Genomic DNA, 25,072 nt, shown 5'->3' on the forward strand with positions numbered 1-25,072 from the left:
TCATCCCCATTTTCCAGATGAGGTCACTGAGGCCCAGAGAAGTGAAGTGACTTGCCCACAGTCACCCAGCTGACAAGGGGCAGAGCTGGGCTTCGAACTCATGACCTCTGGCTCCCAAACCCGGGCTCTTTCCCCTGAGCCCTGCTGCTTCTCTTGTCATGCCCAATTGTATATTGCAAGCGCTTAGTCCAGGGCTGTGCACATAGTAAGCGTTCAATAAGTATGAATGAATGAGTGAGGGAGTGAATGAATGAATGAGTGAACGAGTGAATGAATGAAGGAAGGAGGAGGAGGGCGGTCCCTGAGGCGGGGGGGGGGAGGGGGAGGACTGAGGCGGGGCCGCCGGGCCCGGGTCACGTGGGGCGGCAGGGATTTAGGAAGCGTCGTGTGCAGCAACGCGGTCCTGAGTGCGCGGAGGGACACCGTGCGCCCACGGCTGCACAGCGGTCCCCTAAGGACGAAAGGAGACGGTAAGTAATCCCCGGCCCGTTCCGAGAGGAGGGCGGGGGGCGCTGGGGACCCCGGGGGTCTTGCCGTGCCTGCCCCCTGGCGTCGGGCACGGGATTTGCCGTCGTCATTCATTCAATCGTATTTATTGAGCGCTTAAGCACACAGCAATAATAATAATGTTGGTATTTGTTAAGCGCTTACTAGGTGCAGAGCCCTGTACTAAGCGCTGGGATAGATACAGGGTCATCAGGTTGTCCCACGTGAGGCTCACAGTCTTCATCCCCATTTTACAGATGAGGGAACTGAGGCACAGAGAAGTTAAGGGATTTGCCCACCGTCACATAGCTGACAAGTGGCAGAGTCGGGATAATAATGTTGGTATTTGTTAAGCGCTTACTATGTGCAGAGCACTGTTCTAAGCGCTGGGGGAGATACAGGGTCATCAGGTTATCCCACGTGAGGCTCACAGTTAATCCCCATTTTACAGATGAGGTAACTGAGGCCCAGAGAAGTGAAGTGACTTGCCCACAGTCACACAGCTGACAAGTGGCAGAGCTGGGAGTCAAACTCATGACCTCTGACTCCGAAGCCCAGGCTCTTTTCCACTGAGCCACGCTGCTTCCCTATTTGAACCCATGACCTCTGACTCCCAAGCCAGGGCTCTTTCCACTGAGCCACGCTAGTAATAATGATGGCATTTGTTAACCGCTTACTATGTGCCGAGCACTCTTCTAAGTGCTGGGGTAGATACAATTCATTCAATCGTGTTTATTGAGCGCTTAAGGTGTGCAGAGCACTGTACTACTACTTGTAATAATAGTAATGTGGTATTTGTTAAGCGCTTACTATGTGCAGAGTCCAGTTCTAAGCGCTGGGATAGATATAGCATAATCAGGTTGTCCCACGTGAGGCTCACAGTCTTCATCCCCATTTTACAGATGAGGGAACTGAGGCACAGAGAAGTTAAGGGATTTGGCCACTGTCACACAGCTGACAAGGGGCAGAGTTGGAATTCAAACCCATGACCTCTGACTCCCAAGCCTGGGCTCTTTCCGCTGAGTCACGCTAGTAATAATGATGGCATTTGTTAACCGCTTACTATGTGACGAGCACTCTTTTTTAAGTGCTGGGGTAGATACAATTCATTCAATCGTGTTTACTGAGCGCTTAAGGTGTGCAGAGCACTGTATTACTACTAGTAATAATAATGTTGATATTTGTTAAGCGCTTACTATGTGCAGAGCACTGTTCTAAGTGCTGGGATGGATACAGGGTCATCAGGTTGTCCCATGTGAGGCTCACAGTCTCAATCCCCATTTTACAGATGAGGGAACTGAGGCACAGAGAAGTTAAGGGACTTGGCCACCGTCACACAGCTGACAAGTGGCAGAGGCAGAATTTGAACCTATGACCTCTGACTCCCAAGCCCGGGCTCTTTCTGCTGAGTCACGCTAGTAATAATTATGGCATTTGTTAACCGCTTACTATGTGCCGAGCGCTCTTCTAAGTGCTGGGGCAGATACAATTCATTCATTCATTCAATTGTATTTATTGAGCGCTTACTGTGTGCAGAGCACTGTACTACTACTAGTAATAATGATGGCATTTTTTAAGCGCTTACTGTGCCGAGTACTGTTCTAAGCGCTGGGGTAGATACAATTCATGCATTCATTCAATCGTATTTATTGAGCGCTTACTATATGCTGAGCTCTGTTCTGAGTGCTGGTGTAGATTCAATTCATTCATTCATTCAATCATATTTATTGAGCGCTTACTACGTGCCGAGCAGTGTTCTAAGCCCTGGGTTAGATACAGTTCATTCAATCGTATTTATTGAACGCATACAATGTGCACAGCACTGTCCTAAGTGCTTGGCATGTACAATTCGGCAACAGATAGAGACAATCCCTGCCCAGCGATGGGCTCACTGTCTAAATGGGGGAGCCAGACAACAAAACAAGTAGTCAGGCATCAGTACCATCAATATAAATAGAATCATAGATACACAAGGTAATCAGGTTGGCCCACAGGGGCTCACAGTCTTAATCCCCATTTTACAGATGAGGTAACCAAGGCACAGAGAAGTCTAGTGACTTGCCCAAAGTCACACAGCTGATCAGTGGCAGAGCTGGGATTGGAACCCACAACCTCAGACTCTCAAGTCCATGCTCTTTCCACTATGCCATGCTGCTTCTCTAAGTGCTAAGCGCTTGGAAAGTACAGTTCAACAACAAATAGAGACAATTCCTACTCCACAACAGGCTCACAGTCTAGAAGGGGGTAGGCAGTCAACAAAACAAGTAGACAGGCATCAATAGCATCAATATAAATAGAAACAGAGATATATATGCATCACCAATAAAATAGAATAATAAATATGTACATATATACACAAGTTCTGTGGGGCAGAGAGAGGGGTAGAGCAGAGGGAGGGAGTGGGGCGATAGGCAGGAGGAGCAGAAGAAAAGGGTTCAGTCTGGGAAGGCCTCCTGGAGGATGTGAGCTTTCATTAGGGCTTTGAAAGTTTTTTGGGGGAAATGACACCTCCTCCAAGAGGCCTTCCCCGGCACAGTCATTTCTTCCCCTCCTACACCTTTCTGCCTCATCCATGTTTGTTGATTTGGATTCTTTATTCACCCCTCTTTCAGCTCCACACCTCTTAGGTACCTATCCATAATTTATATTAATATGTGTAAGCTCATTATGGGCAGGGAATGTGTCTTTCAACTCTGTTACTCTCCCAAGTGCTTAGTACAGTGCTTTGCACAATGTAAATATGATTGATGGTGCACAGTCTGATGACCCTCATGCCTCCTCCCCACCTCCTGCACGGGCACCCTTCCCCCACACTGGCACCTGTTCATTGGTTCTGAAAGAAGCTACGGTGTCATCAAGCTTCCCAAGATCTCAGTAGGATTAGCCTATAACATTTTCCTAAACCATTGTGCCAACTCACCCCAGAGGGAAGAGTAACTGTAGTTCCTCTTGGAAAGTGCACTTGATCCTTGGAAGACAAAGTGAATTTTTTCCCCTTCCAGTTGTGCCTTGCAAACCACCCTGTCGGTCCCCAGTTTAGGCACCCGGGCACAGGATGGAAAGGGGAGGAATGGTCAGAAGGGACTTTCCAATCCCTAAGAGAGACCTAGACTCCTCTGGACAAGAGTAGGCAATAACACTTGTGGTATTTTTTAAACACTTACTATTTGCCAAGCAAAGTAGCTTGACCTAGTGGATAGAGCATGGGCTGGGGGTCAGAAAAACCTGCGTTCTAATGCTTGCTCTGCCATTTGTCTGCTGTGTGATCTCAGGCAAGTCAGTTAACATGTGTGCCTCAGTTACCTCAGCTGTAAAATGGGGATTTAAGCTATGATCCCCATGTGAGACATGGACCGTTTCTAACCTAATTATCTTGAATCTACCCCAGTAATTAGTCCAGTGCCTAGCAGACAGTAAGCACGTAAATCCCCCCCAAAAAGCACTGGGGTAGATACATGATGATCGTGTCTCATATGGGGCTCATGATCCCCTTTGTGCAGATGAGGGAACTGAGGCACAGAGAAATTAAAGGACTTGTCCAAGGTCACGCAGCAGACAAGTGGTGGGGCCGAGATTAGAGCCCATTCCTGTGACTCCAGGCCCATGCTTTTACCAATAAGCCACACTGAGATAAAGGTGGGACCAGCTGCCCCCTAAAACTAAAATGTCATCTATCATTAGTATTTGAGTGCTTACAGTGTGCAGTAGTAAGCATTTGGGAGAGTACAATCCAATAATAATTATGGTATTTTGTTAATAACAATAATTATGATATTAAGTACTTACTATGTGCCAGGCACTTCTGAACTAAGCGCTGGAGTGGATATAAGCAAATTGTGTTGGACCCTGTCTCTGTCCCCCATGGGCCTCATAGTCTCAATCCTCATTTTACAGCAGAGGTAGCATAGGAGACAAGTGGCAGAGCTGGGGTCAGAACCCATGACCTCCTGACTCCCAGGTCCATAGCCTGGCCACTGTGCTGTGCTGCTTCCGATCCTAGGGATGGTAGACATGATCCTTGCCCTCAAGGAGCTTGCGGTCTAGTGGACTAATAATAATGATGATTATGGTATTTGTCTAGCCCTAGACTTATTCTACTTATTGTTGTGGATTGGATGAGAGTTGGAAGATAGCCATTCCTACTGAATAGGGAGAAGAGAGCAAATAGACATCAGGAGCCTAAGGATCTCATGGGCACAGAGCGCCAGGGGTCTGAGAGATAACTGAGGCCAAACTTGTAGCAGAAGTGGGAGCAGGCAGATTCATTATAAAGAGAGGAAGACATTTCAGTATGCTGCATTCCCCTGGACCTCCTACAGCTGACCCTGACAGCCACACAATTTCCTCTTCCTCTTTGTGGTGTGTTAGCCTTTACTAAAGCAGGGTGAGAGGCAGGCAAAAAGAGTATTAGTCAATCAACGGTATTTATTGAGCATGTACTGTGTGCAGAACATTGTACTAAGCGCTTGGGAGAGAGTAGAATACAACAGAGTTGGCAGACACATTCCCTGCCCACAATGAGGTCACAGTCTAGAGGGGGCTAATCTTTTTTTATACTAGAGTGAAGATTGGGAACCTTTAATCTTTGTAAAAACTTGATTGTTCCTAAAGGAAAAACAGTTACTCAGATCTGTAGGTTGGAGGCTATTTGCTTTGGTTCTGACCTTTCCCCACCTCTGTGCATCTCTGTCCCCGTCTCTCACTCCATCTGCCTTACACCCTTATTTAGGGATCATGGTCAATGAGAGTGGATGGGTGAGAAGACCCAGATAAAAGTGAAAATAAGAAGCCAAGACTTCCAGGATAGCCGTGAAAATATGACTTGAAAATTGCCAGGGCAAAATTTTAGTCTATAAAGCCATGTGCAAATAAAATTTGTGACCCTTGTAACTTTTGCAGTAGTAACATCACTCCTCCTTTACGAGTTGTCACAGCCTCCCCAGCCTTGAGACAGTCCTGAAGGTACCCTCTGGGCTCCGGTTGGTCTGGCTGGATCATTATCTGGGGACTTCAGGTATCCCAGCTGTGTAATAATGATAAAAATATCGGTATTAAGTGCTTACTGTGTGCCAAGCGCTGTACTAAACCCTGGGATGGACACAAGTAAATCAGGTTGGACACAGTCCTTGTCCCATGTGAGGCTCATGGTCTCCATCCCCATTTTACAGTGTGAGTCTCTGCTGGTCCTTCCCATCTTCTGCAGGGCATGGAAGCCCCTACGCTACATTGGCCTGGCTAAACTTTCCTCATACACAAAAACCACAACACTTTTGGGCTCTGCCTTAGTGTAAGTAACTTCTTTATCACCCTATTAATCAAAGTAACCACAGTGCTTTATAGAATACTTAGATTTCCATCTTCTCAATCTACTCTGTATATGTAAACTTGTGTGGGCAGGAAACATGTCTACTGACCCTATTATATCGTATTCTCCCAAGTGCTTAGTACAGTGAACCACACACATTAAGCACTCAATAAATATGATTGTGTGATTGATTGAGATTTACTGGGGATGTCTCTGGGTGGATAGAATTTAGAATCCTGGGGTGGAGGGGTTTAGGAGGAAAGAGTAGAACAACTACTGGCCAAGCCTAGATTGTACCATAAAGGCAGATAAACTAGAGGTTGCAGAATGCTTTTTTTCCCCAAGTTCCCTTTCTGAGGTTTGTGATTTGTCACGCTACTATTTTCATATTTGACATTTCCTTTTCGACACTGAGGATTTCTAAACATGTTTTATAAGATCGCAGAACCCCCACACTTACTTTTTCTTTAATTCCCCTTTTACTAACTTGTAGTTTCTCTCCCTGTCTTAATTGAGGATCCTCTCTGAACCATACTCCTCCTATCACTGATTTTTCTCTGCTCATTATAAATTCTCATGAGAAAATTTGGCCAATGTTAAAAGGCAGAAGGGAGTAGTGTAGCCTAATGGAAAGAATACAAAGGGCTGTAAGTCAAAAGACCTAGGTTCTAATGCTGTCTCTGCCTGCTGTGTGACCTTGGGAGGTCACTTAACTTCTCTGGGCCTCAGTTATTTTATCTGTAAAATGGATTGACAGCAGCTGTTCTCCCTCCCAGTTAGATTGTGAGCCCTGTGTAGGACAGGGATTGTGTATGGCTTGATTGTTCTGTATCTGCCTCATGCTTAGAACAGTGCTGGACACATAGTACGTGCTTAACAAATACCACAATTATCATTATCATCAAGGCCATGTAACTGGATTTTAGGTGGGGTTTTTTTTCCCCCCAATTTCCTCTTGTTAGGTACTTAGGGGATGTAGAGAACAGGTGTTCATCATCCTGGCTGTTCTGTTCCATCATACCTGTAAACAAGTCTGAAATTAACATGACAATGTTGGGCCCCATGTTGAACAGGGACTGTGTTTGACCAGATCCCAGTTCTGCCACATGTCTGCTCTTTGACCTTGGGCAAGTCACTTCACTTCTCTGGGCCTCAGTTACTTCATCTGTAAAATGGGGCTTAAGAGTGTGAGCCCTATGTAGGACAGAGACTGTGTCCAACCTGATTAACTTGTATCTCCCCCAGCTCTTAGAAAAGTGCTTAGCATATAGTAAGTTCTTAACAAGTACCATAATAATAATAATTATTATTATTATATTCTACCTTAGTGAGTAGTAATAATAATAATGTTGGTATTTGTTAAGCGCTTACTATGTGCAGAGCACTGTTCTAAGTGCTGGGGTAGATACAGGGTAATCAGGTTGTCCTATGTGAGGCTCACAGTCTTAATCCCCATTTTACAGATGAGGTAACTGAGGCACAGATAAATTAAGTGGCTCAGTGGAAAGAGCCTGGGCTTTGGAGTCAGAGGTCATGAGTTCGACTCCCAGCTCTGCCACTTGTCAGCTGTGTGACTGTGGGCAAGTCACTTAACTTCTCTGTGCCTCAGTTCCCTCATCTGTAAAATGGGGATTAAAAGTGTGAGCCCCATGTGGGACAACCTGATTACCCTGTATCTCCCCCAGCGCTTAGAACTGTGCTCGGCACCTAGTAAGCGCTTAACAAATACCAACATTATTATTACGTGACTTGCCCACAGTCACACTGCTGCCAAGTGGCAGAGCTGGGATTCAAACCCATGACCTCTGACTCCCAAGCCCAGGCTCTTTCCACTGAGCCACACTGCTTCTCTAATATTATTGTAATTAAAGAAATCCACAGACTGCTCCATCATTATGGGACAAGATCAAAAGCTGATGACTGGCTAAATTCTAATCCATATTTTCTCAGAATTCTGTAACAGTATGGATGTGCTCCATGCCATTCAACTCTTCCACATACAATAATTTTCTTGTGCTTCTACTGTAAAAATGCATTAGGAATTTATTCACTTTAAGTGCTAAACATTCCAGCTTTAAAAATCCATCCATCCTTCAAGAACTCTCTTGCCATTATTTTAGTAGTAGAGATGCTGGTCGGACACTGCTGATGCATTTTTTTCATCCTTTAGGCTCCTCCTTAACAGAAATTTTGCAGGTTGCAGGAGCAGCATAGGGTAGTGGATAGAGCATGGGCCTGGGAGTCAGAAGGTCACATGTTCAAATCCTGTTTCCACCACTTGTCTGTGTGGCCTGAGGCAAGCCACTTCACTTATCAGGGCCTCATCTGTAAAATGGGGATGAAGAATGTGAGCCCTGTGGGGGATGTGGACTGTGTCCAACTGGATTTTCTTGTATCCACCCCAGTGCCTAGTATGGTGCCTGGTACATAGTAAGGGCTTAACAAATACCATAATTATTAATTAAAATCGCCCTCCCCAGATGGTATGTGTGTATCAAGTGTGATTATTATGAAAAATATTTATTGAGCACCCACTGTGGGCAAAGACTAAACGGGGAATCTCAGGGAATTACAAAAGAAGTAGAAAATGGGTTCCTGCTCAGGAAAAGTATACAATTTCTTGGGAAAAGCCAGTATGTTGGCAATCCCTCTAGTCCGTTAGCCATTTCTGGACAAGTAATATGTCTGCTAATTCTGTTGTATATTGTACTCTCCAAAGCCTTAAGTACAGTGCTCTGCACATAGCTCTAAGTAAATACCATTCATAGATTTCAATTGTTGAATAATTGAGTCTGGGTATAGCCTGTAAATGATGTAACCAAATAAAATTTTTTGAAGAGCATGGGGATCCGTCATAGGTTTAGGTCCCACACTAAGAATATTGAGTTACTGTTGTGGAGATAGAGAAGGTAGCAGAGGCTGCAACCTTGGATGAAAGATTTCATGCTCATCCTTCTTTCAGGACTAGCTGGTAGCTTGGGCTTGCGCTGCAGCAGGAGCCTTGGACATGAGGTGATAAAGATACCATACGCAGTTACTACCTAGGATACAAACACCACCTCCCTTATGGTAAGATCCTTATCTGTGTACATAAGTTTACGTTAATGACACTTCTTTCTCCTCACACAGAAAGGTAAAACCACAGAGGAGGGATTTCCTGTTAAAGACTATTCAGATCCAGAAATCCATCTTCTAGATTGGGGAAAAAAAAACAGTCCATATAAACATGCGGCAGCACTCTTGACTTCAGTTTAACTTCCAATAAGGAGCTGAGCATTTTCTCGAAGAGCTTCAGCCACTTTTACCCTGGTGATGTGAGTTTGGCTCTGACCTGGGGCTGAGGTTGGTTCCAGGGTAGAGATGGGGACTGCTGTGGACAGCGTGGCTCAGTGGAAAGAGCATGGGCTTTGGAGTCAGAGGTCATGAGTTCGAATCCCAGCTCTGCCACTTGTCAGCTGTGTGACTGTGGGCAAGTCACTTAACTTCTCTGGGCCTCAGTGACCTCATCTATAAAATGAGGATTAAGACTGTGAGCCCCATGTGGGACAACCTGATTCCCCTGTGTCTCCCCCAGCGCTTAGAACAGTGCTCTGCACATAGTAAGCGCTTAACAAATACCAACATTATTAAACAAGGCCTGGAGTCCTCCCTTCTGCCTCACCCAGCTATTTGGTCCATGCTGGGTTTTGGAGAATGTCAAGTTTCAACTAGTGCATGTAGCCAGTTAATTTCTCTGCCCTACTCCCATTTTGGAAAAGGGTGTGCAAGAGAGGAATTTCTGGTTCTGGTTTTCTTTCTTGCCCACCAATGAGCAGAAATAGAGGTCCAGGTGAGTGTTAGTATTCTACAGAAGCAGCATGACCTGGTGGAAAGAGCATTCCCAGGCTCTGCCTTTTAAGCCCGATTCTGCCATTTGTCAGCTGTGTGACCTTTGATAAGTCACTTAACTTCTCTGGGCCTCAAGTCCCTCATCTGCAAACTGTGGAATCAGTCCCTTTTCTCCCTCCTACTTAGACTGTGAGTCCCATGTGGGTCCTGATTATCTTGTATCTACCTGAGTGTTTAGTACAATGCTTGACACATAGTAAGTGCTTAAGAAATACCACTATAATTACTATTAGAGATGGAACACTGCAGCCAATCAGTTAATTAATACCAATTTCAATCAATGGTATTTATTGATTGCATACATGTTTAGTTTGGTTTTATGAACATGTTAAGGTAATTTTCAGTCCATGGGATGTGTCACTCACCCCCAACTTCAACAGTTTGTGTATATGTGAAGGAACTGAAGAGGGTCCAGGGAGAAGGCAAAGATGATGAAAGGCTTAGAAAATGTCTTCTGAGGAAAGAGGTTAAAGAGATTGGGATTGTTTAATATTCATATGGGGGGATTAAAGTGATGTTATAACTATCTTTAAGTGTATGAGGAGTTTGTAATGAGGATACTGACCCACTTTTCTCCTTATCCACCAAGAATCAAACTAAATTGGATAAAATAACTGTGGTATTTAATCACTTACAATGTACCAAACACTAAGCTAGGGTAGATAAAGAATAATGAAATCAGATACTGACCCTGACCCACATGGAACTCACAGTAGGAGGGAGAACAGGTATTGGAACCTCATTTTGTCGGATGAGGAACCTGAGGTGCACAGAAGTTGTGACTTGCCCAAATCTTGTGACAGAGGTAAGATTTGAACCCAGGTCCTCTCCCTCCCAGGCCCACGCCTTTTCCACTAGACCTTGCAGCTTCTTAACTACCGGGGTAATAAAACATTGGAATAGCCTATTGAAAAAAATGGAGAAATCTTTATCCCTGGAGATAGATTAAGCATCCACTGGCATTAGATAACTTAATTGTTGGTTGGGCCAAACCGAATGATCACTTGAGGTTTTTTCCAGTTCTGTTATTTTAGGATGTGATATTTGAGTACAGATGTTGAAGTCACAAAAACCAATTTTGTTCCCTGAGGGATCTTTGTCCAATCCTCCTTTCTCTCCTGTGGACAGATGTTAAGGATATGTTCTAGGGCTGCATTTAGTAGCTGATGCTGGTAATAGCATGAATATCCCCCTGTCACTGCCTGATGTCAACAGGTAATGTGTTTCTCTTTCTTCACCCTGGCTCTCCCCAACCCCCCTCAGCCTGCCCTCCTTTATACTTGTGACCCTATTCCTTTTTCCACAGCTCTAGGGGGGCATCTCACCATTCCCCCTAGAGCATCTCACCAATCCATTCCCACCTTGCCCCTCCCACTAATCCCACCATCCTAAACCTGCTCTGTTTTTCAACTTGTTCTGCATCCTCAATGCAGGGAGCCTCCTAGTCATCATTGCACCAGTTCCATCCCAGCCCTAGCTGCTTTCATCCTCAAAGCCACAAGGCAGCCGGGGTGGGGATGGTGTGAGGGGGATGGCCAATGTTTTCTCCTCTGCCCTGGCACTGCTCAGCTTGGAGCTACAGTGTCTTGAGGTCTGGAGCGAGAGCTGGCATGTCAAGGATGGAGTGGGAGAATGGGGGAAAGGGGCAGGAGAGTGTGGGTTTGGGGTTCAGGAGAGTGAGGGCTGGGATCCCCCTTACCACAGGTCTGCTTCCCTTAAGCCATGGAGACATCCATTCAGTTGTATTTATTGAGGGCTTACTGTGCGCAAAGCATTGTACTAAGCACTTGGGAAAGTACAATACAACAACAGACACATTCCCTGCCCATAATAAGCTCACAATCTAGAGAGGGAGAGAGGCATTAATATACATAAATAGATAACAACACAAGTAGGGGTTGGGGCACAGAACGGGCAAGAAAAATAAATCTTACCTGGTGACAGACAGCTGGTAGTGACAGAGGTTCAATGGTGGCTACTAAATATGTCCCACTGCAGCCTCCACCTGAGGGGTGGCTTGTCCTCTGGCTTTTATCATCATCAGCATTTACTGAGGTTGGCCAGCTTTGTGCAGACCACCTGAAAGGTGATTGGGAATATGTAAGAGGAGTCAAAGACACAGTACCACATCAGACTGGCGGAAATCTGTAATGCTCTGTGATTCTTATTTGGTTTTCACCATTTGCAAATTCTCTAGGTTAGTTAACCCCTCCTCCTTGCCCAGTCCTCCCCTGTTTCTAGCTAACTGGTTTCCTGTCTCCCTTTCCACGATGGCTCTCTATCCCATGTCCATCTTTGTAATGTATTCATTCTTTTTAGCACTGTTGTGTTCCACTGGGGACCCACTCCTTCCACTCCACCGAAACTGCTACTGACGCAAGGACTTATCATATGTCGCCTTGACTACCGTATCGGTCTCCCTGATCTTCCTGCCTCCTGTCTCTCCACTTGCCTGTCCACACTTCACTCGCTGTCTGGATTATTTTCTAAAAAAAGCATTCAGTCCATATCTCCCCACTCCCCCTAAACCTCCAATGGTAACCCATCTATCTCCATAACAAATGAACTCCTTACCATCAGCTTTAAGACACTCAATCAATTCTCTCTCTTTTACCTTACAATGCTGATCTCCTACTGTAACCCAACCGACACACTTCACTTCTCTAATGCCAACCTATTCACTGTACCCTAACCTCGTTTATCTTATCACCAACCTCTTGACCACATAATAATAATTATGGTATTCAAGTGCTTACTATGTGGCAAGCACTGTTCTAAGCGCTGGGGTAGATACAGGGTAATCAGGTTGTCCCATATGGAGTTCATAGTTTTAATTCCCATTTTAAAGATGAGGTAACTAAGGCACAGATAAGTGAAGTGACTTGCCCAAGGTCACACAGCAACTCTCCCCTCTGGCCTCAGAATGTCTCCCCCTTCATATCTAACAGACCGCCTCTAGCCCTACCTTCAAAGCCTACTAAAAGGCCCTCTTTGACCAAGCCCTCATTCAGTTATGCATTTTGAAACGTATCCCATAGGCACTTGATTTTTTCATACCAGCTCCACAGTACTTCAGCACATATCCATTTCCCCGATCTGTAATTTATTTGAATGTCTGTCTCCCTGTTCTAGACTCTAAGCTTTCAGTACGCAGGGATCATGTCTACCAACTCTGTTGAACCGGACATCCCAAGCTCCTAGTACAGAGCTTGGCATACAATAAGCACTCAGTAAATACCATTGGTTGGTGCTTATAGGAGGGCACTGAAAGAGGAAGGGATATGTTTGGTGGATTTGAGGGGATTTCAGTCAGATGAAAGGTGTTTGCTGGGGATCCACAGTGCAAAGAGGCACAGGTAGAGTTCAATAAAATTAAAATGTTGGCCTTGGAGAATTAATAATTAATAATTATAGTACTTGTCAAGCATATACTATGTACTATGTATTTGTACTGAGTAGATTCAGGAGAATCAGGTTGGACAAATTCCTCTCTCTCTTGGAGTTCACGGTCTAAGTGAAAATAGGATTTAATCACCATTTTTCAGTCAATCATATTTGAGTGCTTACTGTGTGCAGAGCATTGTACTAGCACTTGGAAGAGCACACTATAACAGATTTGATAGACACATTCCCTGCACACTATGAACTTAAAGTCTAGGGAGGATGAGGAAGCTGAGGCCCAGAGATGTTAAGTGACTTGGCCATGGTCCTAAGGCAGACAGGTGGCAGAATCTCTGACTCTTGGGCCGCTGCTCTTTCCACTAGTCCATGTTGCTGTAGTAGGGGAGGGGTAGTAGAAATAGAGACTAGATAAGACGGAGGCAGCTGATGGAGAGCATGGATGTGCTGACTTGATTACTTTTGCTTGCTGGCTGACAATATTCAAATGCACTGTGACTGAGGACCATGAAAAAGGCAGCATATCATTGTTTACTGAATGCTAGAGTAGGCAGGATCTCAAAAATAAGAGTAATGTCGGAGATGCACCAAAAAACTGACACCCATGAACACGCAAAATGACCCCTAAACACAAATAATTTCACCATCCTGGTCACACTTAATAGCAGCTAATCCCTGCTTGAGCCACACTCTCCTTCTGTTCTATTACCCGCCTCCCCCCACCCCGCAATTACTGATCAGAGATCCTAACTGAACCTACACTGGCCTGGTCTGAAATAGAGGGTTCAGAAATTATCTGGGCATTTCAGGGTAAGGGCTTGGCTTCTCTTCTGGATTAACTTGGAGTGGTAGATCTACTGAGTGCCCCAGACCCCTACAATGTGGTTCCCAGGAGGTTGCCTACCAGATGGTTTCGAGAGTTTCTCTTCTTGGTATTGGCATCCTTTTTTGTTGTTGTTCCTGGTTTGGACGTAAGCCAGAGACATAAGCTGTACCTTATCCAAGGAGACGAGAAGGTTTCACTAGTACATCGGGTCACAAGGATCTTCTTCCCTAACACTGATGACCACTGTTCTATTTCTGGAGCACTTTTAATATGATCTCCCTCTTGGTCCTTACCCTGCCTCCACTCACTCCAAACGAGAAGCTAGAAGTAGCTTCTCCTGCTGCCAGGCTTGTTGTTGAGCTCAGCAGCCCATCCATTCATGCTGCCGAGATGAGAGCCTGGCCAGTGGCCAGTGGAAAGTTCCAATTAAGAAGCCCATTGCCTCACAAAGGTCTTAAACTGGAGGGGAGAGGCAGTGTGTTCAATTCCTTTGCAACTTCAAACTGAAGATGTTTCTGTCCACTGGAGGCCCAGGAAGATGGGCAAGCCTGAGTTGATGACCAGAATGGTCGCACAAAGGTTGTCTGTAAAATACCAAGAGAGTATTGAGGTAGGGCTTGGCATGACGTTCCATGGCTGGGGATGGATGAGGAGGGGTCTGGGCAGCTACTCGGATATGTGAAAGAATAGTTTGAAAAGACCAGGATAATTGTTGGAATTGCTTTGTTGCTGAGAAACAAGTCCCCTGCTAGGCTGTTCAGAATAAACCCTTTTGGGCGCTTATCCAAATAGTCAGGTGGGTGGAGGATACTGATAGAGTAGTGCACGATCGCTCGCCCTCTCGCTCTCTTTGTCTCTCTCCTTTTTTGGACAGCTGGTTCTTTTTAAAGAGTTCATGGTGGTTCATCGTTAAGGTTGCTGGAGAAATTGAAGCAATTATTGGTGACAAACTTAAATTCATCAGGGACATGTAAAAGGCAATTGGGGGAGAAAAAATGAAACATGGAAATCTACTGGCTGCATGTAAGTGTGTCAAAAAAAGATTTAGATGTCATAGGGGCAAAGCAAAATATGAGTTAGCCAAAATATACTATTTTGGGACAGGAAGAGAGAAGCTTAGACTTGAAGTTCACTGTGGTCAGAGAATGTGTCTGCCAACTCTTGTTGCATTCTCCCAAGCGCTTTTTACAGTGTTTTGCATACCATAAGCCCTCAATAAATACCAATGATGATGATGCCGCATCATTAATACACGTTAGGACCTTGAGGTAATCATCCCATTATTAACAGCTCTCAGATTAACAAACTCTCTAGTTCTAGACTCCACAAGTGAAGAGAGATATCAGTGGTATTTATTGAGCATGTACTATGCACAGAGCACTGTACTAAATGCTTGGGAGAGTACTCTGTAAGTGTGGGTAGACATGTTCCAAGCCCACAAGGAGCTGTTTCCTCCATTCATGCCCACTTCCCTGCTGCCAGACCCTCTTTCTCCCTCTTTCCCCCCACCCCACCTAGTTCCCCTCTCCAACATTTTGGAGACTGTTGGGAGAAGTCACGGTTCAAGTCAGTAGCTCACGGTTCAAGTCAGTAGCTGAGCCTGGAACCGAGGCCAAACTCCTGCTTCTAGACCCCCACTCCCCCACTCTTTCCCCAAGCTTTTCACTGCCCGTAGGCAAGATGGAGGGCAGCAGCTGGCTATGTGGTTGGGGGTAGGATCCCAAATTTCTTACTGTACTATTCTGGTGTTCATGGGAACCACAGAGGTTTTTTTTTTAAGTTAAAAAAGACTGGAAAGGAGGATGATGAGGAATGGGGTACTGATGGTGTAGATACAAGCTAATCAGATTGGTGATGGGTCCATGTCCCTCCATGGGGCCCACAGTCTTAATCCCCATTTTACAGATGAGGTAACTGAGGCACATAGAAGTTAAGTGATTTGCCCGAGATCACACAGCAGACAAGTGGCAGAGCCAGGATTAGTGCCCAGGTCCTTCTGACTTCTAGCCCTATGCTCTATCCACTAGACAATGCCTCCTCTCTCTCCCTCTCTTCTGAGGACAAGAAAAATGCAGCAACTTAAAAACCTGTAGTTTAGATGATGCAGGTCAGAGATAAAAATTAGTTGAGGAGGAAGGTTTGTGTCCTTCGTTTCTGGAGAAATAGTGAAAAAGGATAGATTCTCACCTGCCTGGACTGGTTTCGATTCAAGGCCTTCCTTAAGGAACAGAGGAGCACTTGATCGCCAAAGATTCCTTCCAGGCCAAGACATGCATTACTCACATTCTCGATTATCTGTGCTAATAGAGGATAATTGCCATGAGTGGATGATACACAAACACACAACTCCCACTGTTCTGGCTCTGTTCTTCTCTCAGCTAGTTCCACCTACTTCCCTGGTGTTGTCTGAGTAATAGAGGGAAGCCAGAGCAAGGGAAATCAGCCTGAATGCAGTGAGTGGGAGAAAGTGTTCTGCATATCATAAGTGCTCAATAAGTATGATTGAATGAATGAATGAAGTGAAATCCCTAAAGCTTTCTGGCCAAGAGAATGGAAAACCGACCAGGAAGGAAATAGCAAAAAGTCCCCAGAGAGTGATGAGTTTTGTAGAAGGGAAGCCCCCATGCAGCCCAGAAAGCACTAAATGAAGGAAGGTGGGGGGGCTCGAGAATGCACTGAGAGCAGAAGTGTGTGGACAGTGGGGTAGATTAGGAGAAAAGACTTGAACCTGTACATGTAATCCCAGTGTGGCTGATTGGGAGTGTAGTGCACTTCAAGCATGAGCGGGGAACCTATGCGAGCCAGCTAACACTCACATAGGAGGCGACCTGGCAGAACTGGAACTACATATCTGCAGAACTTTAGAAGTATTCCTTTGTCTCCACCCTTGGTGCCTGTTTGAGTCCAGATGTTCAGTCATAGCTTCCAACTATAGGGCTGCCTTATAGGATTTCCTGATATATAGTAGCCGCTCTGGGATTCCTTCCCTACTCTGATGCCCCAGAAGAACCAGTCTATCTTCACTCCGCTGCCCGGCTCATCTTCCTGCAGAAACGATCTGGGCATGTCACTCCCCTTCTTAAACACCTCCAGTGGTTGCCTATCAACCTCCGCTCCAAACAAAAACTCCTCACTCTAGGCTTCAAGGCTCTACGTCACCTTGCCCCTTCCTACCTCTCCTCCCTTCTCTCTTTCTACCGCCCACCCCACACGCTCCGCTCCTTCTGCCGCCCACCTCCTCACCGTCCCTCGGTCTCGCCTATCCCGCCGTCGACCCCTGGGCCACGTCCTCCCGCGGTCCTGGAACGCCCTCCCTCCTCACCTCCGCCAAACTGATTCTCTTCCCCTCTTCAAAACCCTACTTAAAACTCACCTCCTCCAAGAGGCCTTCCCAGACTGAGCTCCTCTACTCCCTCTACCACCCCCCCTTCACCTCTCCGCAGCTTAACCCTCTTTTCCCCCCATTTCCCTCTGCTCCTCCCCCTCTCCCTTCCCATCCCCTCAGCACTGTACTCGTCTGCTCAACTGTATATATTTTCATTACCCTATTTATTTTGTTAATGAAATGTACATCGCCTCGATTCTATTTAGTTGCCATTAGTTTTTACGAGGTGTTCTTCCCCTCAACTCTATTTATTGCCATTGTTCTCGTCTGTCCGTCTCCCCTGATTAGACTGTAAGCCCGTCAAACGGCAAGGACTGTCTCTATCTGTTGCCGACTTGTTCATTCCAAGCGCTTAGTACAGTGCTCTGCACATAGTAAGCGCTCAGTAAATACTATTGAATTGAATGAATGAATGAAAAGAACCATGGGCGTTTGGGAGGTTAGTTTTTTTTTTAATTTTAAGTCTTTGATACCATTGTACATTTTGAGTTGTCGTGAATCCACTTCAGTGGGTGAACATGAACCTTTAGTGTGTTATGCATGTGGGGTTTGGCAGAATAAAAGGGTAATCAAGAGGTGATAACTGTTGTGGGGCAATGGACTTTTTTTTTGAAGGAATTTACAAAGTGTTTGATTTCCAGCCCCCACCCCCCCAACCCCAATTTTGGAGTGTGTTAGATGAGATTTCCCTTTAGAGAAAGAAAAACGAGCTTTGCTGAATTAGGCAAGTCTCCCAAGTCCCAGGAGTTGAGTTGAGAGAACAGGTCAACCCAAGAAGGAGTTGACTGCATTTCGCTGAGACCAAAGAGGAAGAGATCTGCAGAAAAGTGGTGTTAACTGAACGACTCTTAAATACGAAAATGTAGAAGAAAGGGTGGATGTACAATCCTATTGATCTGCTTAGAAACCTGTTTTTCAGTAGGTGGGGGTCCTTTCCATTGTAAATGTAAATCACTTTACCCTGTAGATCCGTTTTCTCATTTTTTTGATGGTGGGAGGTCCAAGGAGGACACTTCCACCAGGGCCTTTTTCTGTTGGGGGACTTGTACACTTATAGATGCAATCAATCAATTATAGTTATTGTATGCTTACTGTGTGCAAAAACACTGTATGAAGCATTTGAATAAGTACAGTACAACAGAGTTAGTAGACGTGTTTCCTACTCATAAGGAGCTTACAGTGTAGAGGAAGAGTAGTTCTGTGCCTTAAACCACCCTGCTAGTAACTCTTTTGGAAATCCAGCACAGGATTTTTCCCTGCAAAGGGGAGGGCACTTTGTGACTGGGGTCCTGGCCACTTGCTTTATCTGCTCTGCTTTAATACCAACCCTCCACCCACTCTCCAACTTTATTCTGGAGGTTGGGGGTGTGATGCTAAGTGACTTTCTGTAGTCCATGAGTCCTTTGGCGTAGTGGCTATGCCAGAGCACAGACTTGGGAGTCAGAAGGTCAGAGGTTCTAATCTGTGCTCTGCTACTTCTCTGCTGTGTGACCTTGGGTAAGTCACATCACTTCTTAGTGTGGCTCAGGGAAAGAACTGGGCTTGGGAGTCAGAGGTCATGGGTTCAAATCCCAGCTCTGCCCACTTGTCAGCTGTGTAACTGTGGGCAAGTCACTTAACTTCTCTGTGCCTCAGTTACCTCATCTGTAAAATGGGAATCAACTGTGAGCCTCACATGGGACAACCTGATTACCCTGTATCTACCCCAGTGCTTAGAACAGTGCTGTGCACATAGTAAGCGCTTAACAAATACCAACTTTTTTTTTCCCTCTGGGCTTTAGTTTCCTCATCTGTGTAATGGGGATTAAGACAGTGAGCCCCATGTGGGACAGGGAACTTGTCCCATCTGATTAGGTTGTATCTACCCCAGTGCTTGGAACATAGTAAGTGCTTAACAAATACCATTATTATAATTATTATTATGTGGCAGAGTACTTTTTGTTTCCACACTGCACTTTTAGCTACCTCTTCCTAATTTGTGTCTTCGTGGTTCTGAGATCTGTTAGCAAGAGATAAAGTGACTCATTTCCTTAATTTATCAGAGAGATTAAGTAACCTAGCCAAATGAGAGATGTCAATGGGGAAAAAAACGGTATTTAAGGGCTTACTATATGCCAGGTACTGTAATAAGCACTGGGAAAGATACAAGCTAATCGAGTTGGAAACAGTCCATGTCCCACATGAAGCTCACAGTTTTAATCCCCATTTTACAGATGAGGTTACTGAGGTGCAGAGAAGTGACTTGCCCAAGGTCACACAGCAGATAAACAGTAGAGCCAAGATTAGAATCCAGGACCTTCTGAGTCCCAGGCCAGTGCTCTCTATCTTTTAGGCCATGTTTCCATTTACCTTTGTTAGAGGCAAGACCACTGTAAGATAAAGTATCAAATTTCAGAATTACATGTAAAACCCACATTTGCAAGCAAGTTTATGATCTAATTCAGGATATGAATCATAAGCCAGAGATAGAAAATATTTCTCCCTTCCAGATTTAGTGATATTATACAATGTAAGTTATCTACTTAATGTATAATACAACTGTATTTGCATATATTACACTCCTTACACCCGTAGTTATCTATTTGAATGAACTCTTGCTGCCAGTGCTACAAAAATTCCAGTTATCAATCTATTCCTTTTGTAACTTCCTCTGTAATATTTTATAGAAAGCTTCTTTCTTTCATCAGTCAATTTGATTAGCTCTTCCTGTGTGCGGAGGACTGGTAAACACCTTCTTTGCCTTCAAGAACTTACATTCGCCTTCTGTTTCTCTGGTCCTGGTAATAATGTTGGTATTTAAGTGCTTACTATGTGCAGAGCACTGTTCTAAGTGCTGGGGTAGATACAGGGTAATCATGTTGTCCCACGTGAGACTCACAGTTGATCCCCATTTTACAGATGAGGTAACTGAGGCACAGAGAAGTTGTGACTTGTCCACAGTCACACAGCTGACAAGTGGCAGAGCCAGGAGTCGAACCCATGACCTCTGACTCCCAAGCCCAGGCTCTTTCCACTGAGTCACACTGCTTCTTGGAGGAACAGGAAGCAGGCATCTTCTAGAATATACTAAAAAGCAAATAAAGTTGTCTGTTAGCATTGGTAAGCTTGTTATGGGCATGTCTGCTAATTCTGTTGAATGCAATACAATACTGTATTCTTCCAAACATTTAGTGCAATGCCCTGCAAATAGTAAGCACTTATTAAGTACCACTGATTGGTTCTGGTGAAGTTAAAGGGAGTACAAGGCCATAATACACCAGGGGTATATTCAGTGAGACTGTGGCTGTATAATAGGGTTCATTTTCCAATAAACTTCCATGTATTAAATTGAGATCCACTTCAGGACTTCCAGAAAAATATTAAATTCTTCTATTTGCTTTAGACTGCAGTAATAACACCACTGAGCTTTTGTTGAATTTGTGTTAAAGTAATTCAAAGCAAATTTCATAACATTAAATGAGGAGGTAGAATTTGATTATGAATGTTTGCAGGAGACTGCAGAAGTAGAATTTGTTTTGTCGACTATGACAGTGGTTTTCCAAAATGAAGAGTTAATCCAATTTATGATGAACTGCCATCTTGTCTTGAAAAAGTACCTCATAGCATACCAACTCCTTTCAAAAACCTCTTCACACTTCTGAACTACTGTCTCCATCAGGATTTTCTTCAATCATTATAAGTATGTCCACTTTCTCTAAAGTGGATGCAGGACTTTTTAGTTCCTATATAGCCTTTACCTGGTTATGGAGAGACCATAACTTCTTCATCTGTTTTGGCATATTGCAAAGATTCAATCATATTTATTGAGCACTTAGTGTGTGCAAAGCAGTAGATGGTAAACAGACACATTCCCTGCCTGGTCTAGGGACGATGCTTTGAATTATCAAGGTGTCAAACAATAGTGGATCCAACCCTGAGGTTCATGTTTCTTTTGGGTGGTTGTGACCTGGGGTAAAATATCAATCAATGGTATTTATTGAGTGCTTATTGTATGTAGGGCACTATACTAAACACTTGGTCAAACAATAAACCTTATTGTTCATATTATGGGGTGGTTATAACCTGGGGTTTGCCCACTAGATACGTTTAGAGACCCTTGGGTCCGGCTAAGAGTATGGTGTTGGGGAATCCAAAACCAAAAAAGGAATCTGAAGGAAATAGAAAACAGACCACAGCACAGAGAATAGTGTGGGTAGTGATTCAGCAGAAGATACAAAACTCCTTTACACTTTTCCAGTAGTCTAGGTGGTCAGAGTATAAAACCAGCTACAAGGATACTTGCTTCTTTTCATTTTAGATCTCAAAATTGTTTATTTAATCTTCAGTTGGTACTGTGGTTCACTGAACAAATGGTTCACAAGAGAGAGGTGTCCTAAATCTGTAGGTGTAAAAATTTAGTATATGGAAGTCACTCATGATGCCCAATGTCAAATCTTCATATTAAAGAAAAGCCTCGATGTAAACTCTGTGTGATGCATCTGAATAGTGAATACCATGGGGGTAAATATGCTAAATAAACAAGCACTGAGGCTAATAAGGAAGAATCGAAAGCTGTTTGAGATTTAAAAGGGGAGGGAAAAAAAACCCCTCATCTCCTTCTACACTAATAGAGCTCTTATAATCATTAGAGAGAGTGGTTGCTAAGCACAGCTTGGGGTACTGCAGGTCAAGACTACTGATGGATGAGCGCTGCAAAGTGGGAGCCTATTGCTGTGCTAATTCTCCTCCAAGGGGAGCACATTCTAATAGTTACTTTGTTAAATGTTAATGGGAGTCTATCAAATTGACCTGACTCTTCCTTTTATGTCTTAGATATGTCAGTTCAAATAAGATTAGTTTTAACAGTGAACACTGTTTTCCTTAAGGCTTCTGTGTCAACATCTGTTTATAAGGAAAGTGCTATAACTATCACAGTTACTTAAATATTAATGACCCCTATTAAAGTGGGCTTGAAGTTTTTAGTGTGAAGCTTGAAAAATAAATTGCATAGTTGGTTTCCTGCTTTTTCCCCTCTGGATTAAAAAAAATTGACTACTTATTGAGATAGCTGCTTTCATCTTTGTGCTGAAACAGAAAAATTTCAGAACCATTTGCCATGCACAGTCATGCTTAAATTTTCTCCCTGGAAAGCAGCTTTGCTGGTAATCATGAAGCAAGTATGTTCCACTGTTTTTTCTTTTTTGTTTAAAAAAAAAAAGTCAGTATCTTTAAGATTTAGTAGTTGGTGATCCTGCATCTTAATTTCTTAATAATCCATTTAGATTTTCTAGGATTGTCATATTCCTTATTTTAGACAATGATTAAAAAGTATTTCTTAACCACACATTTGCAGTGGGCCACTCTAGTGTCTATGAAAAAAATCTCTAAATATAGGAAATGATGAGTTAAGCACAAGATGGTAGGTAATATATACACACATGGTAGGTAATATATTCAGTCAAATCATAATTATAAACAGCGTCACTGAGTAAATGTATCTAAAAATCATTTTTAGAATCTTCAAAATCATTATTTTCATGTTACGTCTCCATAATGTAAAAACCAGATGTGATTATGCCTTTTCAAAATATTTTGCATTTTAATGTAATTCTCAAGTACTGAATTATCAAGTAGCCTCCAAATTTCATAACTGCATATGTTTTGGGCACTAAAATCTGAATAAATGTATGTATTCATTTGTTTGGAGTGTATAATTTGAGGTTAGATATCCTTATGTGCATTGGTTTTGACACTGTGGAAAAAAACAAGCGTGTCAACATGAAGACACTTGGGAAGTCTTATTAAGTTATCATAGGTACAGTGCTCTTTTTTTTTCCCTCATTTTGTGGGACCCTTTGTATTAAGTAATGTATTGGGCAACAGTTCATACTTCCTGATGTGGGAGCTTTTGATTTTGGGGTGGAAGGAGTCAGGCGTGTGTGTGTGTTAGCAGGCATCATACTGAGGTTCATTTGACTCAGAACTCACTAAAGTAGACTGCATTTAGGCCTTTTACTTTTTTTTTGTCTGATTGTTTGTAATCTATTTTAATCATAGGGAAGGATCTTCAAGATGTGGAAAGTGGCCCTTTTGCTAGCCCTACTGAGCCCAAATCTGACGCTCAAACACAGTTGTGCTCAGAGCCATTTGGGTTTCTTCCGTTTCTTGCACAAATATTCTCCAACTTGCATGTCTTCTGAAGGAGACCCGGGCCATCCTCTGTTCCTTACACCTTATATTAAAAATGGGAAAATACTGGAAGGTAAGTTTCTCTCCTCCACTCTACTCTTCCCCACTCCCCACTCTCCCACCAGTTTCCAAGTAAAAAAGTGATCCCAAGCCTTCAGAGATGCCTTTTTCCTTCACGGGGAAGAAAGATAAAGTCCTGCATTGGGCTTAATTCAGCCCATGGGATTCGATCCCTTGGACTGGGATAGTCTGAAATAAGCCACAGCTGGGCTTGAACTGCAGTATGGTATTATTATGGTACTGGTTAAGCACTTATTATATTCATTCAATAGTATTTATTCAATAGTATTTATTGAGCACTTACTATGTGCAGAGCACTGTACTAAGCGCTTGGAATGAACAAGTTGGCAACAGATAGACAGTCCCTGCCGTTTGACGGGCTTACAGTCTAATCGATTATGCCAGGCACTGTTCTGAGTGTGGGGGTAGATGAAAGTTAATCAGGTTGACACAGTCCCTTTCCCATATGGGGCTCACACTTATTTTACAGATGAGGTAATTGAGGCCCAGAGACGTTAAGTCACTTACCCAAGGTCACACAGCAGATATGTGAGGAGCTGGGACTAGAACCCAGATCCCTCTGACTCCCAGGCCAGTGTTTGGCTTAGTGGAAAGAGCACGGGCTTGGGAGTCAGATGTTGTGGGTTCTAATCCCAGCTCTGCCACTTGTCAGCTGTGTGACTGTGGGCAAGTCACTTAACTTCTCTGTGCCTCAGTTACCTCATCTGTAAAATGGAGATTAACTGTGAGCCTCACGTAGGACAACCTGATTACCCTGTATCCACCTCAGCACTTAGAACAGTGCTCGGCACATAGTAAGCGCTTAACAAATACCGACATTATTATTATTTATCAGCTGTGTGACTTTGGGCAAGTCACTTAACTTCTCTGGGCCTCAGTTACCTCATCTGTAAAATGGGGATTAAGACCGTGAGCCCCATGTGGGACAACCTGATTACATTGTATCTATCCCATAGCTTAGAACAGTGCTTGGCATATAGTAAGCGCTTAATAAATACCACCATCATCATCATTATTATTATCCGCTAAGCCAAGCTGTTCCTCACAAGCACCATTGTCCCTCTGAGTTGCTCGGCCAGCAGCTAGGACAATAAGTCTAAGGGGGGCACTGCATAGAGTTGAATTCTGTGACATCCATCCCAGGTGTTATTGGGAAATTCTATGCAGGAGGGCAGGGCAGGATGATTCTCTAACTTCTATGCAGATTAAGCCTACAGAGAGAGCCTTGGGTCTCTCTCCCCAGCTAAACTACAGTCCTCTCTCCTCTTGTCAGGCTGGAGAATCAAACTCCAGAATTGGTTATTGCAGTGATCATAGCAAGCTACTTTTACAGCTTTATTCCTCAATCACACTATGGTCCAGACTCAGAGTTGACTTTATTGGGTTGCAAAAACTGCCCAGTCTGTCACTGCCATTTTGTATTGGCTGTGGGGCAAGTCAGGATAAGGATGAATGATCATATAGGTAGTGGGGAATCAGGTTTTTATATATTGAAAAGAATGCTACAGATTGGGGAGCAAACGTTTAACAATAA

General features: G+C 44.0%; 1 protein-coding gene across 4 annotated transcripts in view; it reads left to right on the forward strand.

Moving 5' to 3' along the window:
- The first annotated feature begins 352 nt into the window (after window positions 1–352).
- Window positions 353–25,072, forward strand: part of CPVL (carboxypeptidase vitellogenic like) — a 110,712-nt gene continuing 85,992 nt past the window's right edge. The window contains exons 1-3 of one of the 4 annotated variants that reach the window (XM_003430681.3): window positions 364–470; window positions 8,754–8,860; window positions 23,326–23,530. In XM_003430681.3, the coding sequence (XP_003430729.1) occupies window positions 8,858–8,860; window positions 23,326–23,530 (208 nt within the window). In that variant the 5' untranslated portion in view covers window positions 364–470; window positions 8,754–8,857. Of the gene's footprint in view, window positions 471–5,680; window positions 5,774–8,753; window positions 8,861–14,380; window positions 14,515–23,325; window positions 23,531–25,072 lie in introns of those variants that run through there. The other 3 variants (XM_029070231.2, XM_001511591.5, XM_007667363.3) reach the window with 3 other exon arrangements.

This window comes from Ornithorhynchus anatinus, chromosome 8 (assembly GCF_004115215.2).
Source record: "Ornithorhynchus anatinus isolate Pmale09 chromosome 8, mOrnAna1.pri.v4, whole genome shotgun sequence".
Lineage (NCBI taxonomy): Eukaryota > Metazoa > Chordata > Mammalia > Monotremata > Ornithorhynchidae > Ornithorhynchus > Ornithorhynchus anatinus.